General features: G+C 44.5%; 1 protein-coding gene across 1 annotated transcript in view; it reads left to right on the top strand.

The window, feature by feature from the left end:
• GALNT18 (polypeptide N-acetylgalactosaminyltransferase 18) overlaps positions 1–22,732 on the top strand; it is a 313,674-nt gene that overhangs the window by 239,833 nt on the left and 51,109 nt on the right. The window contains exon 7 of the mRNA XM_032489016.1: positions 21,890–22,075. Coding sequence (XP_032344907.1) covers positions 21,890–22,075 — 186 coding nt within the window. The remainder of the gene's footprint in view (positions 1–21,889; positions 22,076–22,732) is intronic.

Here is a 22,732-nt window from a genome sequence, read left to right on the forward strand (position 1 = left end):
AGCAAAACAGATTTTCTAGGGGAGCCCAGAAAATCATAGATATAGAAAGTATAACTTCCAAAGTAGTAATGGGGAAAAATGAAATACGAAAATAGAAAGACAGAAATAGAAACAAAACAGGTGGTACAATAAGAAAGCATACAAAATAGTAGAAATAAAGCTAAATATATCAGTAAATACAGTAAATTTACGTGGACTAAATTAAAAGACAAACATTTTTAGATTGGCCTTTTGAAATTATCTATAGACTATAAGAAATATCTGAAATATAATAATGCAAAAGGTTAAAACTTAATGGAAAAAGTCATAACGGGTAAATGCCAATCAAAAGAAAATAGCAGTAGTAATATTAATATCAGAAAAACTACTATTACAAAATACTTTATCATAAGTAAGGGAGATTTCTACAAGATGACAATATGTGCAATTCGTCAGGAACATGTAACAATTATAAGTTTTTATACACCTAACTGTACAACCTTAATTTATATGAAGTAAAAATGGATAGAATTTCAAGGAAACATTAATAGCACCACTAACATAGTGGAGGAGTAAGTAAATTTTCCCAGTAATTTATAGACCAACAAAATTAATAGTTTGAATTGAATGGGCATATAGACAACATTGTATCTAACAACTACAAAATTCAACAAATTTCAAGGGATTAACGCCATATAAAACATGTTCTCTGACCACAATGGAATTAAATTAGAAATCCATAACCAAAAATTATAGACAAAAGCCATATTTTTGGAAATTGTGAAATATTTCTAAATATCTCATAGGTCAAAGAAGAAATCATATTAGAAATTTGAAAATATTTTGAGCTGAATGATAACAAATATACTATATATTACATTATATGAAATGCAACCAAAAGAGCACTTAAGAAAAATTACAAATCAAAACAATATGGTATAAGCATAGAATCGGACACATAGATCATTGGAATGAAATAGAGATTCCAGAAATAAACCCAAGCATATATGGTCAATTAATTTACAACAAATGAATCAAGAAAATACAAGTGGGGAAAAGATGATCTCTTCAATAAATGATACTGGGAAAACTGAACAGCCACATGCAAAAGAATGAAACCGGATCATTATGTAACACCAGCTACAAAAATTAACTCAACATAGATTAAAGACCTGAAGGTAAGACCCAAAACCATAAAACTTCTGGAAGAAAACATAAGCAGTAAGCTCCTTGACATCTGTATTCTCAAAGCTCTTTCCCTCCAATTATCCTGTTTAACGTATGCAACAATCAAGTGCCATAGGCAAGCCAGATATTATTATCCTCATAGAGTTGTAAGGTTACAAATGCTTATGTTGGCCAGAAAAGTTAATTCGTTCTTGTGGTTTATTATCCCATTATTATAATCATTATTTTCACAGTAAAGATAACAAGAAATCAATTTAAGTACTTTGTAAACTATAAAGTGCTCTATAGTAAACATGATCATATCTATTATTACTATACATGTAGTTATATATGTTGCATAAATGTCCAACCATACATTTAATATGGTGCCTTATTTTTTTAAGCATGCTTTAATGTGTAAGTAGTAGTATATTCCTACTGTCAGCAAGTCCCATTGCTTGGGTCTTGGTGACATTCACCAAAACGCAAAGTACTGGGTGAGAGCATACCATTGGCTAAACCTAGGTTATAGGCCCATGCCTTAGTTCCAGGGGACAGGGACAGGTTATGTGTGCCTCCTTTCAGGGTTTATGGGCCCAAGAATTACACATGATGTGATCCCTCTTACAGGAAGGGAGTTTACAACCTCGGTTCAAATGTCCTCTAAAACAAGTAATATAATAGCTGGGATATTGTACTCGATATTTTGAACACTTTATCATAAATGAGATTTTTAAGAAAACCTCTTTATTATGGAAAATTTTAAACATATCCAAAAATAGAGGAAATAGCATAATAAATCCCATGCATCTATCACCCAGTATCAACACTGTCAATTCATGGACAATTTATTTTTCATCTCTAGTCCTACCCAGTCCTTCCCAACTCCAGTTAGTTTGAAGCAAATCTCAGACGTTGTATCATCAAAAATATTTCAATATGCATCCAAAATACGGTAAGAACTTTAAAAAGACATGATCACAATACTTTGTCAGTCCTAAAAGGAGGGAGGAGGGCAGGGGTTAGGAATAGGTAATTAGGTTTATTTATTTATTTTTAGTAGAGGTACTGGGGACTGAACCCTGGACCTCATGTGTGCTAAGCACACACTCTACCACTGAGCTACACCATCCCCCTGTCCTAAAACTGTTAAAAGAATTCCCTAATACTATCCAATATTCAATCAGTGTTCAAATTTGCCCCAATTCTCTCATAACATTTTTTCACTTTGTTTTGCAATTTGTTTGCTTGAATCAACATCCAATTGATTAATATGTCTTGCAAGTCTCTATTAATTTGCTGGATTTCTCTCTCCATCTCTTTTTCCTCCTTGTAATTTATTTTTAAAGAGATCAGGTTATTTGTCCTGTGGAGACTCCCACAGTCTAGATTTTCCTGATTGCATTCCCCTGATGTCATCTAACATATCCTTCTGTTCCACATATTTCTTCTAAATTGCCAGTTAGATCTAGAGATGTAGGTTCAATTTTGTAGCAAGAATATTTCATAGGCTGTATGTGTGCATTTTCATCACAAGGTACTTAATGTCTTGCTGTCTTCCCATTTGTGATGCTAGCAGTCATTGCTGATTATTGCCTAGATCCAGTAATTCATTAGGGGTTGCAAAATGGTGATATTTTAATTTTATTTTTCCTTACTCATTTATTTGCTGGAATAACTTTTATAAAGAGACAGTTACAATCATCCATTCTTTGGTTGCCTGGAAGTACAACAAAGTTCATTAGGAAAAGTCAGAATAGATAATTCTATAACAGCTTACCCAAAAAAATGAGCTAGTTCTCTACCATCTCCCAAAGAGAACCAAGTAGATTTTGAGTACCAGTATGAACTTTTGGATTTAAATATATTAGATGTATTTCAATTCATTTTATTTAATAGCCTCATTGATTTGCACGTTTTCCACCTTAGGCCATTGGGAGCCTATTGACATTTGTTCCTCAGGGAAAGAGTCCTTTTGCCTCTTTAACGGCTTGCCTGCCATCAGGAATGTTCCATCTATACATTTCCTGCTCCAGATCTGTAATCAGCCATTTTTCTAAGGAAGCCAGCTTTCTTTTAGTGAGAAACTGGTATCTAAAACCACAGTCTGGGCACTAAGGGTGCTCATGGCTACTGAGTTGGTCCATGTTTCCAGGTCTCTTCAGTCGTTAGAGCTAGAAATTATTATTTTATAGAGAGAAAACTCTAGGTGTTCATGATGATCTTTCTGAATCCAGTTTAGTACCACAGGCTTTTTACTTAATCTCAACAGTCTTACATCTATATTTCCTTTCTCCCATGCACAAAATTCTGGTTCTTAATGACACCAAGATAATTACTTGTTTATTTTATTCCCCAGTATGCACACTGCTGTCTCAGAACACTACCACCAACAATATGATTACTAGAAACAGCAGGGTTTTTTGCATTTCTTTTTGTGTTTAGGTTATATTCTGCTAGAGATGCACAGTCAAATTACTGTGATTCAAAGTCAGCTAGGATCGTTCCTCTCTGTATAGTTATCCTGCCAACCTAATAAACAAGTTCATTTCTTTTATTTTGCTTTTGATTTTTAGGAATTTTTTTTACATCTGTAATTTTTATAATTTTGAAAATACTGACGTAATTCCAAAGTCCAGCCTGCAAAGGAAAGTATATCCAGAGAAGTCCACGTGCTATTGCTCTTCTTTATCCTGTTTCTTCACTACCTCTAACATAAACATGTCATTTGTTTGTTGTTCTTTACACTTTAACAAAAGGAAATATGTATATATTTGCATCTCCTCTTTCTCAGATAAATGGTAGTATACTATGTACACTTTTCACTACCTTGTTTTGTTCACTATATAAGTTTTTGTTCAGGAAGATCACTTTATAATAGTATATAGAGGTATTCCTTGTTGCTTTTTTACAGTTGCATAGTACTCTAATGCATGCATGTTCCTTAGTTTATTCCACCAGTTTCTTTTTGAGGGCATAGTGCTATAATGAGTTGTCTTGTGCATACAATTTTTCACATCTTTCTGGATTATTGTTTGAATAGATTCCCAAATGTGGAATTGTGAGCTCAAAGGGCAAATGCATGTGTAATTTTGCTAGACATCATCAAATATCCCTCCAGAAAGGTAATATTTATCCCACCAGGAATCACGAACATACCTGTTTCCTTACAGTCAACCAACAAAGTATGTTGTGGAATATTTGGGGTTTTGCCAATCTGACAGATAAGAAATAGCTTTCAGAGTAGTTCTAATTTGCATTTCTCTTATTAAGAGCTAGGCTGAACAGCTTTTCACATGATTAAGGCTATTAGCATTTCTTTTTTTCCATGAGCTTTACATTTCTTTGGCCCACTTTCCTGTAGGATTGTTAATCTTTACTCTATTTTTAGAATCTCTTTACACATTAGAGGTGGTAATACTTTGCCTATCATATACATTGCAAATATTTTCTCCCAGTTTGTTACTTGTCTTTTGATTTTGTTTCTGATGTGTTTTTTGCCATACAAAACCTTTTTTTTTTTAATGTAAGCAAATGTATCAGTCTTTTTCCTTCTTGCTTCCAGAGATCAGTCAGAGTAAAATTTACCCACTATAAGGTTAGAGAGAAATTCACCTATGTTTTCTTCTAATACTGGTATGATTGTATTTTTTGCATTTTAATCTCTGACTCATTCAGAGTTAATCCTCTGCCTTCGGGGTTTAAAATCATCCAGCTCATAATGTTTATTTCAGGGACTAACCTGGGCCCACATTGCTTTGGGAAATGACCACAGTACCGTTTCAGTGCGCAATGATTCAGCTCAAATACCTCGTGGGAGATGGGGTCTGCATCAGACAGTACCTGAGGTTGCAGGAGACTTCAAAACTGGAGGGGGTGATGGAGACAAGAGCTGAGCTGAAAGCCAGAGTGCAGAGAGTCAGAAAGGAGGTAGACTGAGGAGCTGCCTAATGAGTCAGAAATCTGGGTTCAGGGAGCCAGAGACCCAGAGGAGGAAGAGAAAGCAAGGTAGGGTTTATAGCCATGGCCCAGAATAGGCAGCACCATTATTCGAGACTTTTACAAAATATATCTAAGGTTAAAGGACTAGAGACTTGGCTAAAATTACCAGTAAAAGAGGTCCAGGCAGGTCCTGTGTGCTTGTTAATCCTGCCGTGTACTGAAGTGCCCAAGGGACTGCGTGGTTCTCCCCAGAGGCCTTGCCCTCAGAGGTCTGAGAAGTCTCAGCTCACTGCTAGCACCGTGACTGTTCTCACCCAGCCGCGAGGACAATCATTAAAACTCTGGATCCTACTGTTTCAGGTAAACTGACTAGTCTCTGCCAGCCCAGTTGGAAGGGGTGTGGGCACCAGCCTTCCTGCTCAGCCAAAAAGGTCTCAGGAAACCATCAGACGCACCAGATCTCATAGAAAGCCTGCAGGCAAATTCTTTGACCTCCCATCCCTGGAGACAGAGAAAATTGAACACCTTAAATTGGATTTTAGTCTTTGGTTGCTCCTAAATGTTATGGTTGGGCCAAGCCTGCTGGATCTAGAGTTCAGAATAATCGGAGAGCTTGGAATAACACATCCTTCTGTGTGTGTGAGTGAGTGAGTGAGTGAGTATGTGTGTGTATGTGGCTGAGAGCCCTGCCGCTGTTTTGTTTCATTTTGTCATGAACTGGAATCTGCTGTGGCATTGTCCTTCAGCTGCTGTCATGGGGTGAATAAAGCTTACGGAAGGCTGACAGCCGTACATGGAATCACTGTTCATCGATGCAGTCTTCTGAGGCCAAGGATTTCAAGACACCAAACACAGGTTTCAAGCTTATGAGATTTTGTACTTCCTAAGGGAATTTTCCAGACTCAGAGCTTTAGCTAAGACACTGTCCATGAGTTGCCTTAGCGCTGTGCTAGATGCTAATAGTGGTTTGAGTGCTCACTGTAGGTCAAGACGTAGCCTTTCCTGGTCCTTATAAATGAGTTATAAAGTCCAACAAAAATGGCTTTGCGATTTCAATCCCAGATGATGAGAGACTTGGGGGTGCCACTGACTGAAAAAGGGGTGTTTGGTGTGGAGAGTTGGTTTGTGGGGGAAATGGGGCACATTTGATATTAGGAACAACAACAGAAATAACCAGAAAGCTTGCGTTGTTCATCCGTCTGTTTAGGCAGTGAAACATTTACTGTGCTGCTTGTGTTACACACTTGGCGTTGGGGGAGAAATGTACCACCTGGATCCTGACTTTGTCAGGAAGCCAGGACTACCTAACTAAAGGTAGAGAGAAGGCTTGAAGCTGAGATGGGGGATCTGGTGCCCTAAGTGCCCATTGAAGGTAAGAGGATGGAGGAGCCCAGTGAGGATGGAAGTTTGAACTGAAAGGAGATTTTAGAATTGAGCGTGGGCGTGGGAAATGGGATTAGTGGCAGGTGGTGCCCATAGGTACAGGGAAGAACCGACTGAAAATGTAAGAGCTGAGTTGGGGGAAAGTCACAGATGTCAGGGGGAGGCAGCATTTCAGGAGTGCACGGGTCACACTGAGATGACCGCTAATGATAACAGCCGCTGTTTATTGTTTATTTACTTTGTGCGTAGTGCTTTCTTTATGCAACACTAGACACTGTGCTAAGCACTGGGCACATGGGGATGAACAGAATAGTTTAGGTTGTGCCCTCATAGAGCTGACATCCTGGTGAGTTTTGTGCTGTACATCATTTACTCCTGAGAACCATGAGAGGCTAGACTTATGGTCCTCACTGGACAGATGAGAGCACTGAGGCTTAGAGAGTTTGAATCACGTGCAGGTCCTACAGAGAAAGAGTTTGGTGGAGCTTAGATTTGAACATGGTTCTGTCTGACGCCAAAGCCTCTCAACCCCCACCCAGCACTGAGAATGTGAGTGGAGAAAGGGTGTCCAAATGCTAGTGGAAGACACATTGGAGGGGAAGGTCGGGGTCACAGGGAAGTGACGGAAGACAGATTGCAAAGGGCTAAAGAGGGATTGAGGAGGCAGGGAGATGAGAGATTTTCTTTCACCATGAATGGAGAGAGAGGGATTCCTTGAAAACTGGCGACCTAGTGCCTGCTTGCAGGCAGAGGCCAAGTGCAAATGTGCTGGGAAAGTGCAGACTTGACCTTGGAAGAGTAGTTGACATTTTCCTTCTAGGCGGTCAGCTATAGCCAGCCCTGCTCTGTTGGAACGTGTGCCACTGGGTGCGGCCTCCTGGGACCATGGAGCCTGAAATTTCCAGGGCCCTTGAGGTCTAAGCAGCCTGGAGTCTGTGAAGCCCAAACCTCCGGGTCTGGAGGGGCTTCCCTGGTCGCATTGCCATATGGGAGGGATGTATGGCACCCCAAGCAGTCCAGTGCCAATTATTCTGCTATGCTGGGTGGCCAGAAGGCCCCTGAAACACTGAGAGGAAGGCCTGTTTGGCACAGCACATTATCTTTGGCTCGCCAGCCATGGAGTGACTCCACAATTACAAACCAGTCGCTGAACAGACGCAGCTTAACGGTACATTATAAAAGTTTTACGGTTGGTAAAGATAAGTGCAAAATTAATCCCTAAAGAACAAAGCAATTAAAAAAGTACATAATGAAGCAATTAGCTAGAAATGGTGGGGGGCAGAAGAAGGAGAGGGCCCACAGACAATTTTACTTTGGAAGAGTTGTCACACTTATGTTTTTTTAATTGTGTTCAATGAGGGAGCTATAGAAAAGTAAGATTAATAAGATGTGCAGAAGAGGTAACACTTGATGAAGAGTTTTGAGAGCCAAGCTGGAGGAAATTTTTAACCTTCTTAAAAAGTTGGGACCAAGGGGGAAAATAGCTATAAAGGCTGTTATTGGGACCATTAACAAAATTTGATTAGAGGCTGTGGATTAGATAGTAGTAATATATCAATGTTTAATTTGCTGATTTGGGGGGGAAAAAGCAAAAGCAAAAAACCTGGGAGCCAGCAATAGATGTTAAATCTTCAGAGTCAGTCTCTCCTTTTCTTTTTCTTTTTCTTTTCTGTATTTTGCTTTACTTGATTTGGCCTGCTGCTTTGTACTGTGCCCTTGGAAGGTAGTTTCTTTGCCACCATTACATCATGGTTCTAATTTTCCAGGAAGGGACTCAGGCAAGGCCAGAATCAGGTCGCCAGAATGACTGACAGACACTGAGCAGGGGCTCCTCCCCCTCCTCCCCCTCCCCCTCCTTTCCCTCCTCCTCATCTCCCTCCTCCTCTCCCGTCTCCCCCTCATCCTCTCCCTTCTCCCCATCCCTCCTCCTCTCCCTTCTCTTCCTCTCCCTCCTCCTTCCCCTCCCCAACCCCCTCCCCCTCTTCCCCCTCATCCCCCTCCCCTCCTCCTCTTCCTCCCCCTTTCCCTCCTCTCCCTTCTCCCCCTCCCCCTCCTCCTCTTCCACATCAGCATCAGTATCAGCATCACCACTCCAGAAACCATTGTGGTTTTCTTTTTTAAAAAACCTGATATTCACAAATCTGACATTGCAGAAGGGGACTTCAGAGACATCTACCCCCACTGCAAACACTCTTCACTTTGTAAAGCGATGCAAGGGGCAGGATCCCAATGAGTGAAATTTCCCCATGCTTACAGGTAACGGTTTACCCTACATACAAGTTTCTCCATCAAACAGGCTTACCTGCACATAAAGTTAATCTGAAAGATAAAGAGTTACCCCTGGTGTAAACTACCCCAGGACACATTTCCTTATCACTCCCTTCGGTCCTGTCTCTCTCGGAGTCTGTGCTGTCTGTCTAGTTTTGGAAAGTCTAAGGGATGGGGCCTCTTTCCTTGCTTGGTGCAGGCCACACTTGATGCAGTGTGCCTGGCTTTATTCATTAAATTTTTTTTAATTTTCTTTTTTAAATTTTTTTGGGGGGGAGGTAATTAAGTTTACTTATTTATTTATTTTTTGAGGAGATACTGGGTATTGAACCAAGGACCTTCTGTATGTTCAGCATACATTCTACCACTTGAGCTCTACCTTCCCCCTGGCTTTATACATTACTCCTGCTTCAAATGCTGCTCATCAGTGAGTGAGGGTCTTGATGACATGTGGAATTACAGTCTCATAAAGAAATCGCAGAGTAGAGGAGGGAAAATATTAGTAATACTACAATTTCAAGACAGATGCTTATCTTGGATTTCAATGCTTCGGTGGACAGACAGCGATGAAAGGGCACGAAGACTAGATGTGTACTTACAAATTGCAGTAAGTGCTGTATTAGTCAACACCAGCTGCCATAACAAAATACCACAGACTGAATGGCTTATACAACAGAAGTTTATTTTCTCACAGCTCTGAAGGCTGAAAGTCTGAGATCAGGGGACCAGCATGGTCAGATTCTGGTGAGAGCTCTCTTCCTGGAGTGCAGATGACCACCTTCCCACTGTGCTGTTACATGCCAGAGAGGGAACTTTACTGTCTGTTCCCCCTCTTGTAAGGACACCAGTTCTGTTTGATCAGGACTCCACCCTTACAACCTCATTTAACCTTAATCACATCCTTAAAGGTTCCAGTACAGTCACATGGAGGGCATTCAACATATGAATTTTTGAAATTGGGGGGACAATGAAAAACACAGAATGTAAGCTCCAAACCTTCAAGAATTTTGTATATTTTGTTCAGTGACAAAATTCCCATCTCATACAACAGTACCCGGCACATAGAAAGTACTCAATAAATAATTGTTGAATTGAATTAAAGCAGAGAAGTGGCATGATCCAATTTATATATTTATAAGATGGATTGGAGGGCAACATGGGTTAAATCAAAGAAACTTGTTAGGAGGCTATTGATAGAGTTGTCCACACAAAGGTAATGGCAGCTTGGACCAGAATGTTAGCTGTGCAGATTGAGAGATGTGATTAAATTTAAGCTATATTTAGGAGGTAGAACTGACCACATTTGCTGATGTATTGTTGGATGGGAAGGGGGAGGAAGAGGACATAATTATGGATGAGCTACACAATTATTTTTGTAGGTTTCAGACTTGGGCTATTAGGTGGGTGAGGGGAAGACTAAGGGACAGATGGGGAGGCAGGAAAAGAAATCAAGAACTTGGCTTTGGACAAGGTAAGCTTGTGATGCCTGAGAAATATGCAAGTGGAGGTGACATTAGGCAGTTGGATATATGAATCTCCAGCTTAGCGGAATGTAGTGTTTCCTCCTGTCCCGAAAATCTCCTGTTACAGAGATGGTGAATCTTACCATCAGTGAAATCTTACAGTGATAATAGTTACACCTCATACTTAGTGGGCCCTAAACTGGGTTAGGTGTTAAAATAAACCCCCCACGTGCATTCTCTCATTTAATCCTCACAACAGCTATTTTTGCCATGTGTCATTTTTGTCTCCATTTCCATAGACAAGAAAGCTGAATATTAGAAAGTGAAATGAAGTCACCAATCCAGCAAATGGGAAATGTGGGATCTGACACCAAGACTGTTTAACCCCTATGCTCTGACCACAGTGACCCCTGTCTCTCAAGAGCCAGAGATCTTAGAAACATTTCCTACTCTCTTCTGAACGATCACGTGACCTTGAACCTCAGGTGGGAGGTAATCTGTTAGGACCCCTGCAATTCTGCTTTACTTCAAGGCTGATCTCTTTTGTAAATCCCATTTTTTAATGTGAGTTTGCTGTAGGTACCTATCAGAGATGAAACCCACGCTAACAATTCATTTTGATGTGTATGAAAAGGGCAAATCCCTTTAAGTGAAGACCCAGCACAACAGTGTTCTTAATCTGAATTCCAATGGAGTAAGAGGAAAACTCCTTAGAACAAATCATTTCTGAGTGAGAAAATGTTCAGCGTCTCAGATGTCACCTGTCACGTGGACCTCACTGTGCTGGAAGGTGACAGAGTGTATTATACTTTCCTTCAGTGATTCTAGTTGCCCTACATTTCAGAAAGGACCCTCCTGACTTATCCTCCCAGCTTATCTTTGGGGCCAGTGTCACCTTTTTTGGGGGGAGGGAGGTGGCAAATCTGGCATGGACAGTCAATTTGAATTTCATTGGGACATGCTAATGAGCCAGTCACCTGTGTGGGATTTGTTTCTGATTAGATTAAGCTTCTGATAGAGGAAAGAAACAGCCACTGATTAAAGACATAAAAAAAGAAACACTTTAAATGAGTAAGTGGTTCATCGTCCTATAGCAAACTATAAATTAAACATAGTCCAGAGGATCAACTCTGAATAGCAGCTGGATAGAGGAATACATCCACAAGAAGAAGGTGCTCACAGCGATTCCGAGGGGCTTACCCCACCAGAGGGGGCTCTGAGCACTCCTAAGGAAATGGCTGGGCCGAGTTAGCTGGTAAAAAGGACTCTCAGACTAGGCATGGGAAGGGTTTTATTGGGATTTCAGAAAATTGTTCCCTGAGTCCCTGTGACATTCAAGCTCATTATTATTCTCTGACAGCATCAGTGATGATAATGGGGCCAGAGATCTTAGTTCAAAACAAAGACGCGATTAGAGTAGGAAGTGTACATGTCAATGGGACTCTGATTTGGAACTTGGCCAATACTTCTGTCTCAGAGCTGGAGGCTTCTACAGTTTCATTCTGTAGAAATCCTTGGGCTGGAACTAGCCAGCCTTCCCAGCCTTCCCAGCTCACAGCCCTGTCTTGACTGTGCCACATGAGCAGGGCTGGAGGTGTGGCTGGGCCCCGCCTCCCGGGCTCACTCTGGGATAAGTGGAGCTGCCACGGGGCTGCTGTCTGTGGCTGTCGGAGGAACCCTGAGCCATGTGTGGTCTCCAAGCCCCTGGCTTTTCCTCTTCCATCCTGCTGGCTTCTAGCTCGGTTTTCTGACCACTGCTCTGGTTCTGACCTTGAACCAGACTCTCCCTGACAGCCTGTTTTGCAGGGGTTCTAGCACCCTGCCCAGCGCTGGTAGGTCCCTTGCTCACCCCTAGGGACTAAATCTCTGCTCTGTATCCTCAGTTCCTGGTGGGGACCTGCTCTGAATGGACTCATCACTTGGACTTGGACAATCTCTCCCCAAGCCTGGAACCTTCTGCTAGAAAGTCTCACCCAATAGACTGACCCCCTGGTCATCTGTGCTGCACGGCCCGAGCCTCTCTGGGCACCTTGCCTCTTCACAGGCTGGCAGCTTGTACAAATCAGGGAAATGATCACTGCCTGCAGCAGCAGCGCCCAGACCCCAAAGTCAGAACCCAGGACAAGTTTATTTCTCGCTCACCTCACAGTCCCCTAAAGGGTGGGAGGCTCTCCTGGCCAGCTCATCTTCAAGTGGTAGCTGAGGACTCAGGTTGCTTTTCTTGTGCGTTTCCTGTCTTTTAACTTCAAGGTCATCTTGGTGTAAACATCCAATGGCTTGGGAGGAGAAGGGGTACACGTGTTCGTGGGCTTCCCACACTGGATGCGCACCCACTTTGGCCAGAAAGTGACAGGTGTAACTTCCTTTTTTATTTCATTGGCCTGAGCCACCCACATAATCCCTCCCAACTGCAGGGGAGGCTGGGAGAGGCAGAGGAGCACGCAGAGTCAGCCACGCCCATGGAGACCCCCCTTCTCCTGTCTCTACTTCCCCAGTCCCAGGAAGGACCAGGACTAACTTCTTCCTTTTTTTTTCTGTTTTGTCTTGAGTCCATCCTAGCCTGCATTTGGTCAGTGTTAATCAGGGCGATATGAGATTTGGGGTATGAGATTCGAGGCTGATAGGAGATTTGAGGGAATCATGAATAAGCTCACCTTGGTCGGAACCATTAAAAGATGCCTTCTAATCTCGATGACCGTGTTTGCAAAGCGAGCCTCAGCCTCCTGGAATGTCCCATGAGGAAGTGAACTCTCATGGCCCCAGTCTTTATAGGCAGAGCCTTAGGGTCCGGGGACAAGCTGGGTCCAGTGTATCTCATGGGCTAGTTTGCTGAGCTTGGTGTCATGGCTGCCCCGCCGTTTCCTGTATTTCAGCAAATCTCAAATCCCTGCAAAACAGCCTTTTAACCTTTTCTTCATGAAAACCTTCCAGACATTCCAGCCCAGCTGGTCTCCTCTTGGAGTCCTGCCAGATGAATCTGCCTGCGGCCTCCTGATAGTTATGAAGAATCCCTTTCAAACAGGGAAACTGCTTCAAGTGCCTCTTAGGGCTGACCCAGAACCAGAACCCTTGAGGGACACCGTCCAAGAAAAAGCATCATTTTTTTTTTCCTTCCTGAGCAGCAGGTCTGTCCAGAAGACTCTTTGGCAGTGTTTTATTGCAAGAAGAGAGCTTGGGAAACTGAATCCGCAGGGACTGTTTCTCTGTGGGGTCTGATGGAAGAATAGCATTGTCAGACTTTAAAAATATTTCCTTACACTTGAAAATAATGAAATATTTGCCCTTGGAAGCCTGGGAGAGCACCAGGGAAAGGGCCCTGGGGATGACTCAGGACTAAGGCCCAACACTTTTCTTTTTTTAAATTAAAAGTGTAGCTGATTTATAATGTTGTATTCAAGGGTACAGCAAAGTTACTCAATGAGATATATATATACATATTCTTTTTTCAGATTCTTTTCCATTATAGGTTATTACAAGATATTCAATATAGTTCCCTGTGCTACAGAGTAGGTCCTTGTTAATTATCTATTTTCTATATAATAGTGTATATATCTAAATCCCAAACTCCTAATTTCTCCCTCCCCCCAACTCTTTTCCCCTTTGGTGACCATAGTTTGTTTCCTATGTCTGTGAATCTATTTCTGTTTTGTAAATAAGTTCATTTGTATCATTTTTTTCTAGATTCCATGTATCAGTGATATCATATGATATTTGTCTTTCTCTGTCTGACTTACTTCACTTAATATGATAATCTCTAGGTCCATCCATGTTGCTGCAAATGGTGTTATTTTATTCTTTTTTTCTGGCCGAGTAGTATTCCATTGTATAAATATACCACAACTTCTTTATCCAGTCCTGTGTTGATGGACATTTAGGTTGTTTCCATGTCTTGGCTATTGTATATAGTGCTGCTATGAACATTGGGGTGCGTGTGTCATTTTGAGTTAGAGTTTTCTCTGGATGTATGCCCAGTAGTGGGGTTGCTGGGTAAGTCTATTTTTAGTTTTTTAAGGAACCTCCACACTGTCTTCCATAGCACCAAGACCCAACTCTTGACCCTTCATCCGTGCAATAAGCATTCATCAAGCATCTATCGTGTGCCAGGCCCTATTTAGGCTCTAGAGGTTCCTTAAGGAGAGCAAGGTGGTCACAAGGCCTTCTCTTGCAGCCTGGTGGTGTGGGCCAATAAACAGGAGAAAATCTCCATCTCACATCTCACTGGTACTCAGGAAATTGCAAATTAAAACTACAGTGAGCATGAATTTCACAGCCATCAGATTGGCAAGATTAAAAAGTTGGACAATGCCAAATGTTGGCGAGATTGTGAAGCAACATGACTGCTCATCTGTGCTGGTGGGATTGGAGTGTGGGATACTCACTTTGGAAGAGTTAAATGTGTGTTATAACCTATGCCTCAGAAATCTCACTGTGATGTAGATACACAGAGAGGTGCCATCTCTTGGGTGCCATGAGACACACATAAGAATGTTCCAAGGAGCACTATTCATAATCCTAGAAACAACCAGACTGTCAACCACCAGTAGAATGCATAAATAAACATCTGTATATTCATACAATGGAACACGATGGTGATGAAAGTAAATGAAGCAAGAAGTAAATTGCAAAATGCAGACAATATGCTTCCATTTATATAGCATTCAAAACCAGGTAAAACCAAGCAGGTAGTTAAGATTGATAGCAAAGAAATTACTAACAAAATTCTGGATAATGGGTTACTTTTAGAGGTAAAGAGGACCACACAGATTTCTAAGTTGCTGCCAGTGTCCTGTTTTGTAGGCAGGTGGTAGGTAAACAGTTGTCCCTTGTCTCACGTGTCTTTAAGCTGTACATACGCATTGTACACGCACAAAGCTACCGTAAGTGCTGTGCAAGAGGAAGTGGAGGTGACGTGGGAATGCAGAGCTGCGACATTTAGCCAAATTCAGGGCAGCCGGGGAGAGCAGGTAGGAATTAGCCAGACAAACAAATACATGCGCTAGAGGGAACAGGCTGACAGCTTCCGCTCTTGGCTCTTGTCTTAGCTTTGCTAGGGATTTGACCTCTGTTTCCTTCTCCTTCCCGTGCAGGACGGGGACTAGTGTGAGATGGTAAGGCATCCAGGGTGAAAACTGAAGGATGCCCTAAGAATGAGTGCCCTGCTCAGCCCTCATCAGTGTCTTTGTTTGCCTGCATTTCTGACCCTATGACCACTCTGCAGACACATCTCTGATCTTCTGCCAGCAGTTCTCAGGTGTCAGCCTCCATCCTCCTTGTCTCCCTCCCCCCACTTGGCTTTCGACTCTTGTCTTGGCATTTCACAGCCAAGTTAGGCGAGACAGTTACATATAAAAAGATAATTAACAACATGAGCCAGAAATAAGGACTACATGAGTGGTACAAATCATGTGTTTCAGGAGTTTGGAGGAACAGGGCCAGGCTGGCTTTGGATGGATGGAAAGCAGGAAGGAGGATTTCTGGGCTAAGGGAACAGTGGGAACATTTTGCCAAGAGAGAAGAACTCATTAAAAGTCATAAGGACAGGATTTGGGATCTTATCCTGTGGACTGCGCTTGTGAAGGGCAAGGGGAAGGTGCCACTACCCCTGCTCCCTTCCCCATGGCAGGCTGCTACTAGTAGAGGGTGGTGGCTTTTCCACTGAGTCCAGAGAGAGCCTCAGAATCCTTCTCAACCCAGTGCTTCAGAAGGACATTAACAAGTGAAGGGATTTAACGCCAGAGTCTTTGGCTATTCCTGGCTGGAGACTATAGAGTGATCACCAGACTCTGAGTAGGAGGAGTGGTTGCACTGCATCCTATTGCCTTGCTTCCACTGTATCTCTATTTTACAACTCCCAGTTCACAGCTCTGCCAGTTGTGCTTCAAATACTGGCCATCCTTTGAGGTACTGGCAAGAAAACTGAGAATACAGGATGCAAAATGTAAGAGGGGATCTGAAATGGCATTGAGTCCAGCTCTTCCACTTGGCAGCTGGGAGAAACTGAGGCTTGAGAAGGAAACAGGTCAATTTATGTATGTGGCAAACATAAGACAGAAACTCAGTCTTCTGACCTTGACCTTGTACCAGCAGCTCCCCTTCCTGGGGAGGGAAAAGAATCTGATCCTTCCTAAGAACCTACTAGACACTGTCTTTGCTAGTGGGAGTTTTTCATACAGCATCTCTTTTCAACCTGCCAGTTGTCCCAATAAAAAGGCCACTGACATCCAAGGACAGATCCAAGTCAAAGGCTAATGTGTAACAGAGGAGGATTCACACCCCCTCCACCAGCCCCCAAGACCTGTGTGCTTTCTTGTAGATCCCAGCTTGATGTGCCAAGTTTTTCAGAAACCATCGCAGGATTAGGGCTCCCTGGGAGGGACTGATGGTGAGAGGGGCTTGCTCTGCCCTGGGTAACTGTTGTTTACGGCCTGCTTCGGGTCACATCTGGGGACAGCCCCGCAGCTTCTCTGCAGGCTTCGGCAAGCGTTGGCGAGGTCGGGGGCTTTCTCTACAGTGAGTTCATGGCTCCATAAGGCAAAACCGCCTGCGATAACCCAGGAGCATTTGATAACTTTCTGGGTTTTACGATGGTAATTTAAGCTCTGCAGCCAAAGTAACTCTCCTTGGTTGCAGCAGCATACACTAAAATGTCAGAGCTTTGCTGAAAAACCACTTGGATTTGAAGGAAGTCGTTGTGTTCAGTAAAATCTGGCACATTTTATGTTTATGGCCTTTATTAGAGGATCCAGCTGAGCAAGTTAAAACCGCCTCTCTGTATGGTTAGTGAAAAGCCCAGGGCTCTCGGATTGCTGGAATCACTCACTCAAATCACTGCTATTGAATAGGTGCTAAGTGCCCGGTACCGGTGTACACAACACGATCCTTGTCTTTCTGGAGCCTATACTGGAGTGGGGCGGCGGAGGTGGAGGGCAGACACTGAAAGAATAAATACGTAAACAGAAGTACTGCGAATAAGCATTATTAAGAGAAAGGGTGGGGCCCTAACAGTATTCAGAGGGGACCTAATTTAGACTGGGTGGGTGAAAGAAGGTAATATTTGAGCTGGGTAATAAGCAGGGGAAGTTATTCCAGAAGTTGGAATAGCAGGTGCAAAGGCACAGAGACAGGAAAGAACTTGGTGTGGTCAAGAAGCAAGTTGTCCAGGACCCACCTAGAAGCCACGAGGTCCAGTCTCGGGCTGACATGCCGTCAGGCGTCCCCAGTGCCTGTAAGACTAGCACATGCCACCCTTGTAACGAGCCTGGGTCACAGGCACCCTATGTAAAAATTAAGTTCTACATCTTGGTAGTGGCTTCCTGTATCCTACAACCTCATCTACCTTTTTGGTTACTGACCTTTGGTCTTCATTTCCCAGCCACTCATTTGGTACCCATCCCCCTGGCCCACCTCCTTTTGGCATCCCCACCCCGGAGAACTTGCAATGCTAAGCCATCATTCTGTCCCACATCTTTACCCTGCCTCCAGTGGCCCTGCTTCTCTGGCATAGTTCCTCCTGTCTGTGGCCTCCGTCTGGTTTGGGTCTCGCTACCTCATGCCAGCTATGACACGTGTCCTAGGCCCAGCTCCCTTTCACTTGCTCCTCCCACGCCCCTCCCAAGCCTCCATGGAAGTTTCATGATGTCATCTTTTATGAAGTCTAAATGCCTGTGATTTTCTTTCCTGGCCTTTGTCTACCATACCATCCATGAGAGGGTCTCTGAGATTGGCTGAGAGTAAGATTTCTGAGATTCTCTGTGTCAGGCCATTAGTCAGCAGAGCGGCTCGTCACATGGGCCTCAGAGAGCAAGGGCTTTCTCTTGTTTATTTCGGTGTCATCAGGCGGGGTCCAGAAGTGGTGGGGTAAACACACCAGATACACATCTTCTGCTCCAATGCCCAGAAGCTGCCAGGAACCCAAAGGCTAGATCCAAGGCAGATGCCTTCACCCTCTCCATAGATTGTTCCTTCTCGCAGAAGAGAGGGGAGCAGAGATGACCTGTAGGTGGACAGGTGCTCCCAGTCTTGGCGGTGGGAGGGGTGGCTCTTGCACCCCCCCCCCATCTAGGCAGGGGACTCTGGAGGGCAGTACGTCTTCTGTCTGTTGAGCTTCAGCCAGACATGTGAGCCCTCTGCAGTCATTTGTCCCCTGAAGGGGGCTGTACAGGAGAAGCCAAATAGTGGCAATCATAATGGTTATTATAAAATATGTAATGATACCAAGTGCAGACTAAGGGCTTACAGTATCCCGGCATTATGACAGGGGCTTCCGGAGCCCACAGCCCAGTGCAGTGGTCACTGCCACGTGCATTTAGTAGATGAGACGGTAACTACCCCAGAGTTGCCACTCAGCCAGCGCGTGGGGGTGCCAGAATTGACCCAGATGTCCTGTCCCCACCACGACACCATGCACACGGAGTTCACACTGAGACAGCTCAGGGTTAAACACATCTGCACTCCGTCCCCCTCTTTGACAGGGTAAAATTGAGGCTCAGGAGAAGTAACTTGCCACAGCAACAGGTGGCGGAGGTTAAAAAAACAAATTGAGTCCAATTCTCACTAGCTCCAAAGCTGTGCTTTTAAAACCTATGTGCTACTCCCACCCGGCCCAGCCGCCCCACCTCTGCTGGAAACCCGTGATCTGTTCTAGGCACCATTTAGCACCTGTCTAAGTGCAAATCTGGTGAAGAACGTGGAGAACATTTTGAAAGAGGAAAGCAGATAATTAAACAAGCAAGTACAAGAGTGTCGTGATCGGGAAAGACAGGGCAGGGACCACAGAGCACGGCAGGCTGGCCTAGTTGAAGGGGATACAGTGCTGAGACACCAGCTGACACTCCAAGGATGTGAAGGGAAGCGGGCAGGGCTGGGGTATGTAACTGCACGAGCAGAAATCCAGAGGTGAGAGGAAGCCCGGCGTGCTGGAGGAATTAAAAAAATGTCAGAGTGGCTGCAACATGGAGTGTGTTCAGGAAGCAAGTGCAGCATGAGGCTGGAGGGGTGGGAAGGGGCCAGGCCCCGGGAGCCTGCAGGGCTGTGCTGGGGAGGGTGCAGTGCAGGGGGTCGTGATCCAGTGCACACCTTAAAAAGATCCCTCTGGCTGCTGGGTGGAGAAGAGACTGGAGGAGGAAGGCAGGAGGGAGGTCAGTTGTTGGGAGGCTGTTGCAGAGTCCAGATGGGACATGGCAGTGGTCTGGACTAGGGCGGTGGCTGCGGGATGGGGACAGGGGAGTGGCTTCAAGAGCTCACCAGTGGGTTCACATTGCTCCTTTAACTGCGCGGCTAAGGGCAGGATGGGAGGTGCTGCCACCACCCTTCTGATTAGAACCATGGCAGATGCGCCCACTGTAAGGTGATATGGTGACAAACTCTTTACTAAACAGGTCTTTTAAGAAAAGAGCTTTGTTACAAACCATGTTCTGTGTTGTGTTGCTGAAATACGTCAATTAATAGCCTCCGTTCCAGTTGCACAAAGAATAAATACCCCGACTCTGTGTTATCAATAACATATTCACAGGTTTTCCTTGAAAATCTGAGCAAAGTGAATTGGAAATCAACACAATCCCCAGAACGTACAGGTCACGGAGATAAAGGTGCACAGCCTGGGGCCTTCCATGGCTCCCAGTCCTGATCCCCAGAATCACCCCCTGGTGTGGGAACTTTCCTCAAAGCCTGGTCCCCCCAGGGAAGCACTGGCTCTTCCTTGAGCTTCGGTCAGGCTCAGACAGATTCTTCTGTCTTCTGTACCAGCTGTGTGGTCTTGGGCAAGGGACAGCCTTGGTCCCTTCAACCCATCAACGACCATAGGTCTTCATCCAAGGTGTTGAGGGCAGTGACCACTACCTGACGAGCTATTCTGAAGATCCTGCTGTATATCATTTCTATAGTAACGGCTGGGACTGAGCCAGTGCTTACTATATGCTGGGCATCTTTCTAAGCACCTTGCATATAATCATGTTAATCTTCTCAACAACCCCATGAGATAGGTAGTATTAGGGTCCCCACAGGAGATGAGGAAACTGAGGCCCACTGAGATCATGTGACTTACCCAAGGTCACATAGCTAGTGTGAAACAGAGCCAGGATTTGAACTTAAGTCGTATGATTCCAAACCCTTTGCTCAGAACGACCATGCTCTGCTGTCTCTCTGCGTTCACAGTTCGATGTCTGGCATGTAGTGGACGCTCAGTGAGAAGGTTTATTTCCTTTCCATTGGCTCTAAATAAGATACTACACTCAAGACAAGCTTAGAAAGTGGTTAGTCCATTGCCTTCCAAATCTAACAGCCTAGCCTGTAGGGACCAACTGGTGTGAAATAGACAGTGGACAAGAAGGCGTTGTCTTCCAGCCTAACACTGGGGAATTAAGCTAAATCTGAGGCTGACCTTACCTTGGATGAAGACCTATGATCGTTGACGGATACATGTTGTAAGTGCAAACATCATCCGTCAGATTGTCCAGTTGACAATACCTGATGAGTGACCACTGCTGTTCACCAAAAGCTCTTGATTGCTTTCCCCCAGAAGCCTCACTCATCAGCTCTGACCAGGTATTTCAGATTCATCCCACTTTATTAAGCATCAATCCCTTATTGATTGTCTGATTAAGCATCAATCATTTGTATATTTACTCAACAAGTACTTACAACGTACCCATATGTACCAGGCCTTGTATTAGTAGCTAGAGATGAGAAACGATTGAGATGTGGGTTCTGCCCTCAAGGAGGAGAGTGGAGGGGGCAGGCTGGCCTATCAGTGGCTAAGTTGTGGCATCAAGAGCTTTGAGGGCCAGAGGAGGGAGCGATTCTGCCCCAAGAATCCAAGAACTGAGCAAAGACCCCACAACAGTGGGGCCTTGTGGCCAAGATCTTGAGAGCTGATATTTTTCAGCTGGAGAAGGAGTAGAGCGGGCATCCAAAAATTACAAAGAGAACAGGCAAAGACCTATAGGCACAAAAAAGATGTTCACGTTCCGGAACACTGACCGTTCAGAATGACTGGAATGGTTGTGGCAAGAGCTCCAAGGTACTGCCCCTCGATGTTCAGGATACAAGGTCGTTTTTCTTTATTTTTTTCAAAATCAAATTGCATCCAGTTCAAGCTCCTACTCACCAGGGTCAGTGAGGAGTTTCATATCATTCTCTTCTTTGTAGCTCCCCCTCCCTTGGGTTCTGTCAGAACTCGGGGCCAGGAAAGATGGAGCGGGAGCAGGGCGCCTGGCTCTCTCCCTGCGGTGATCACTAATCCGTGCCCAGGCCCAGGTGGTCCATTTTAAGATCACATCTCTGCTGGGATTTTCTGCTGGTCCCTCCCTGTCAGGCGCTGCTGCAGAGAACATTGTCAAGGATTTTGTTAGCGTCTTTCCTGGGGGCACGGAGAACCCAGATCACTGGTCACAAAATGTCTGGTCTCTTCTTTTAGGGGAGGGAAGGTGGAAGGAAGAGAGAAGGTGCATTAATTCTTTACTGGTAAATCTCCAGCAACAGGGAACAAGACACAAATTAATGATTCAATAACCTTCCTGCTGTAGAAGTAGAAATCAGATGCATTTTGCTCCCTTTGCAGCCAGTGGTTTGAAGAGACAACGTGAAGAGAGCCGGATTTGTCCGTGCTCTTGTTTGAGGTCACCTGCGGTCTGGGGTAGATGCTCCAAGGCAGCTCTGGGCACTGATGAGTGGCTCTGTGTCTTCCGCAGGTGTGGCAGTGTGGTGGGAGCGTGGAGGTCCTGCCCTGCTCACGGATTGCCCACATCGAGCGAGCCCACAAGCCCTACACCGAGGACCTCACCGCCCACGTCCGCAGGAATGCCCTCAGGGTGGCCGAAGTCTGGATGGATGAATTTAAAAGCCATGTCTACATGGCATGGAACATACCCCAAGAGGTAGGAGGCCCTCGTGGGATGGGTTTCTTGGGGGGTGGTGGGAAGACAAACAAACCAACATGAGACTAAACCCTTCTTCCCATGGGACAGCCGGAGTCTTGTTTGCCATACTGGAGTGAGCTGTCAACCCCCGGAGAGACCAGGTGTTAAAGAAAAGGGGCTGGCTGAGGGGCACTGAGGCGTGTCTTACCCCCCCATCCCAGGTCAGCATGCTTGAAGGCAGGCTTCTTCCCTTCAGCCCCCAGTGTCCTCATTCTATATGAGGAAATTGGACCGAGTGGCTCCACGGTTCGTCCATCCTCCCAGGTCTTCAGCTTCTCTGGCAATAGGTATTTCCTGGTCCTGAATTACAAATATCCCAGTAATCACCAAAAACCACAAAATACACCTTAAACTCCCTGGAGACTGGATTCAAGCTTCTCCAGTGAACCTTTGACCAGACCAATAAGGAATGTCCATATGCCTTTGGGATTTCTTGAGCCATACGGAGGGGGATGGGCTACACCCTCACAGGGACCCTCAGGAGAAGAGACCTGTCCTGGACATTTTTAGGCTGTTCTCACCTTCACAGAACCTCATCATTGCCTGCCACTGTACTCTAGCCCTCTAGTCACCTATACTTAAGGAACGCGAGAGAGAAAGCAATGTTTCTTTGGT

This window comes from Camelus ferus, chromosome 10 (assembly GCF_009834535.1).
Source record: "Camelus ferus isolate YT-003-E chromosome 10, BCGSAC_Cfer_1.0, whole genome shotgun sequence".
Taxonomy (NCBI): Eukaryota; Metazoa; Chordata; class Mammalia; order Artiodactyla; family Camelidae; genus Camelus; species Camelus ferus.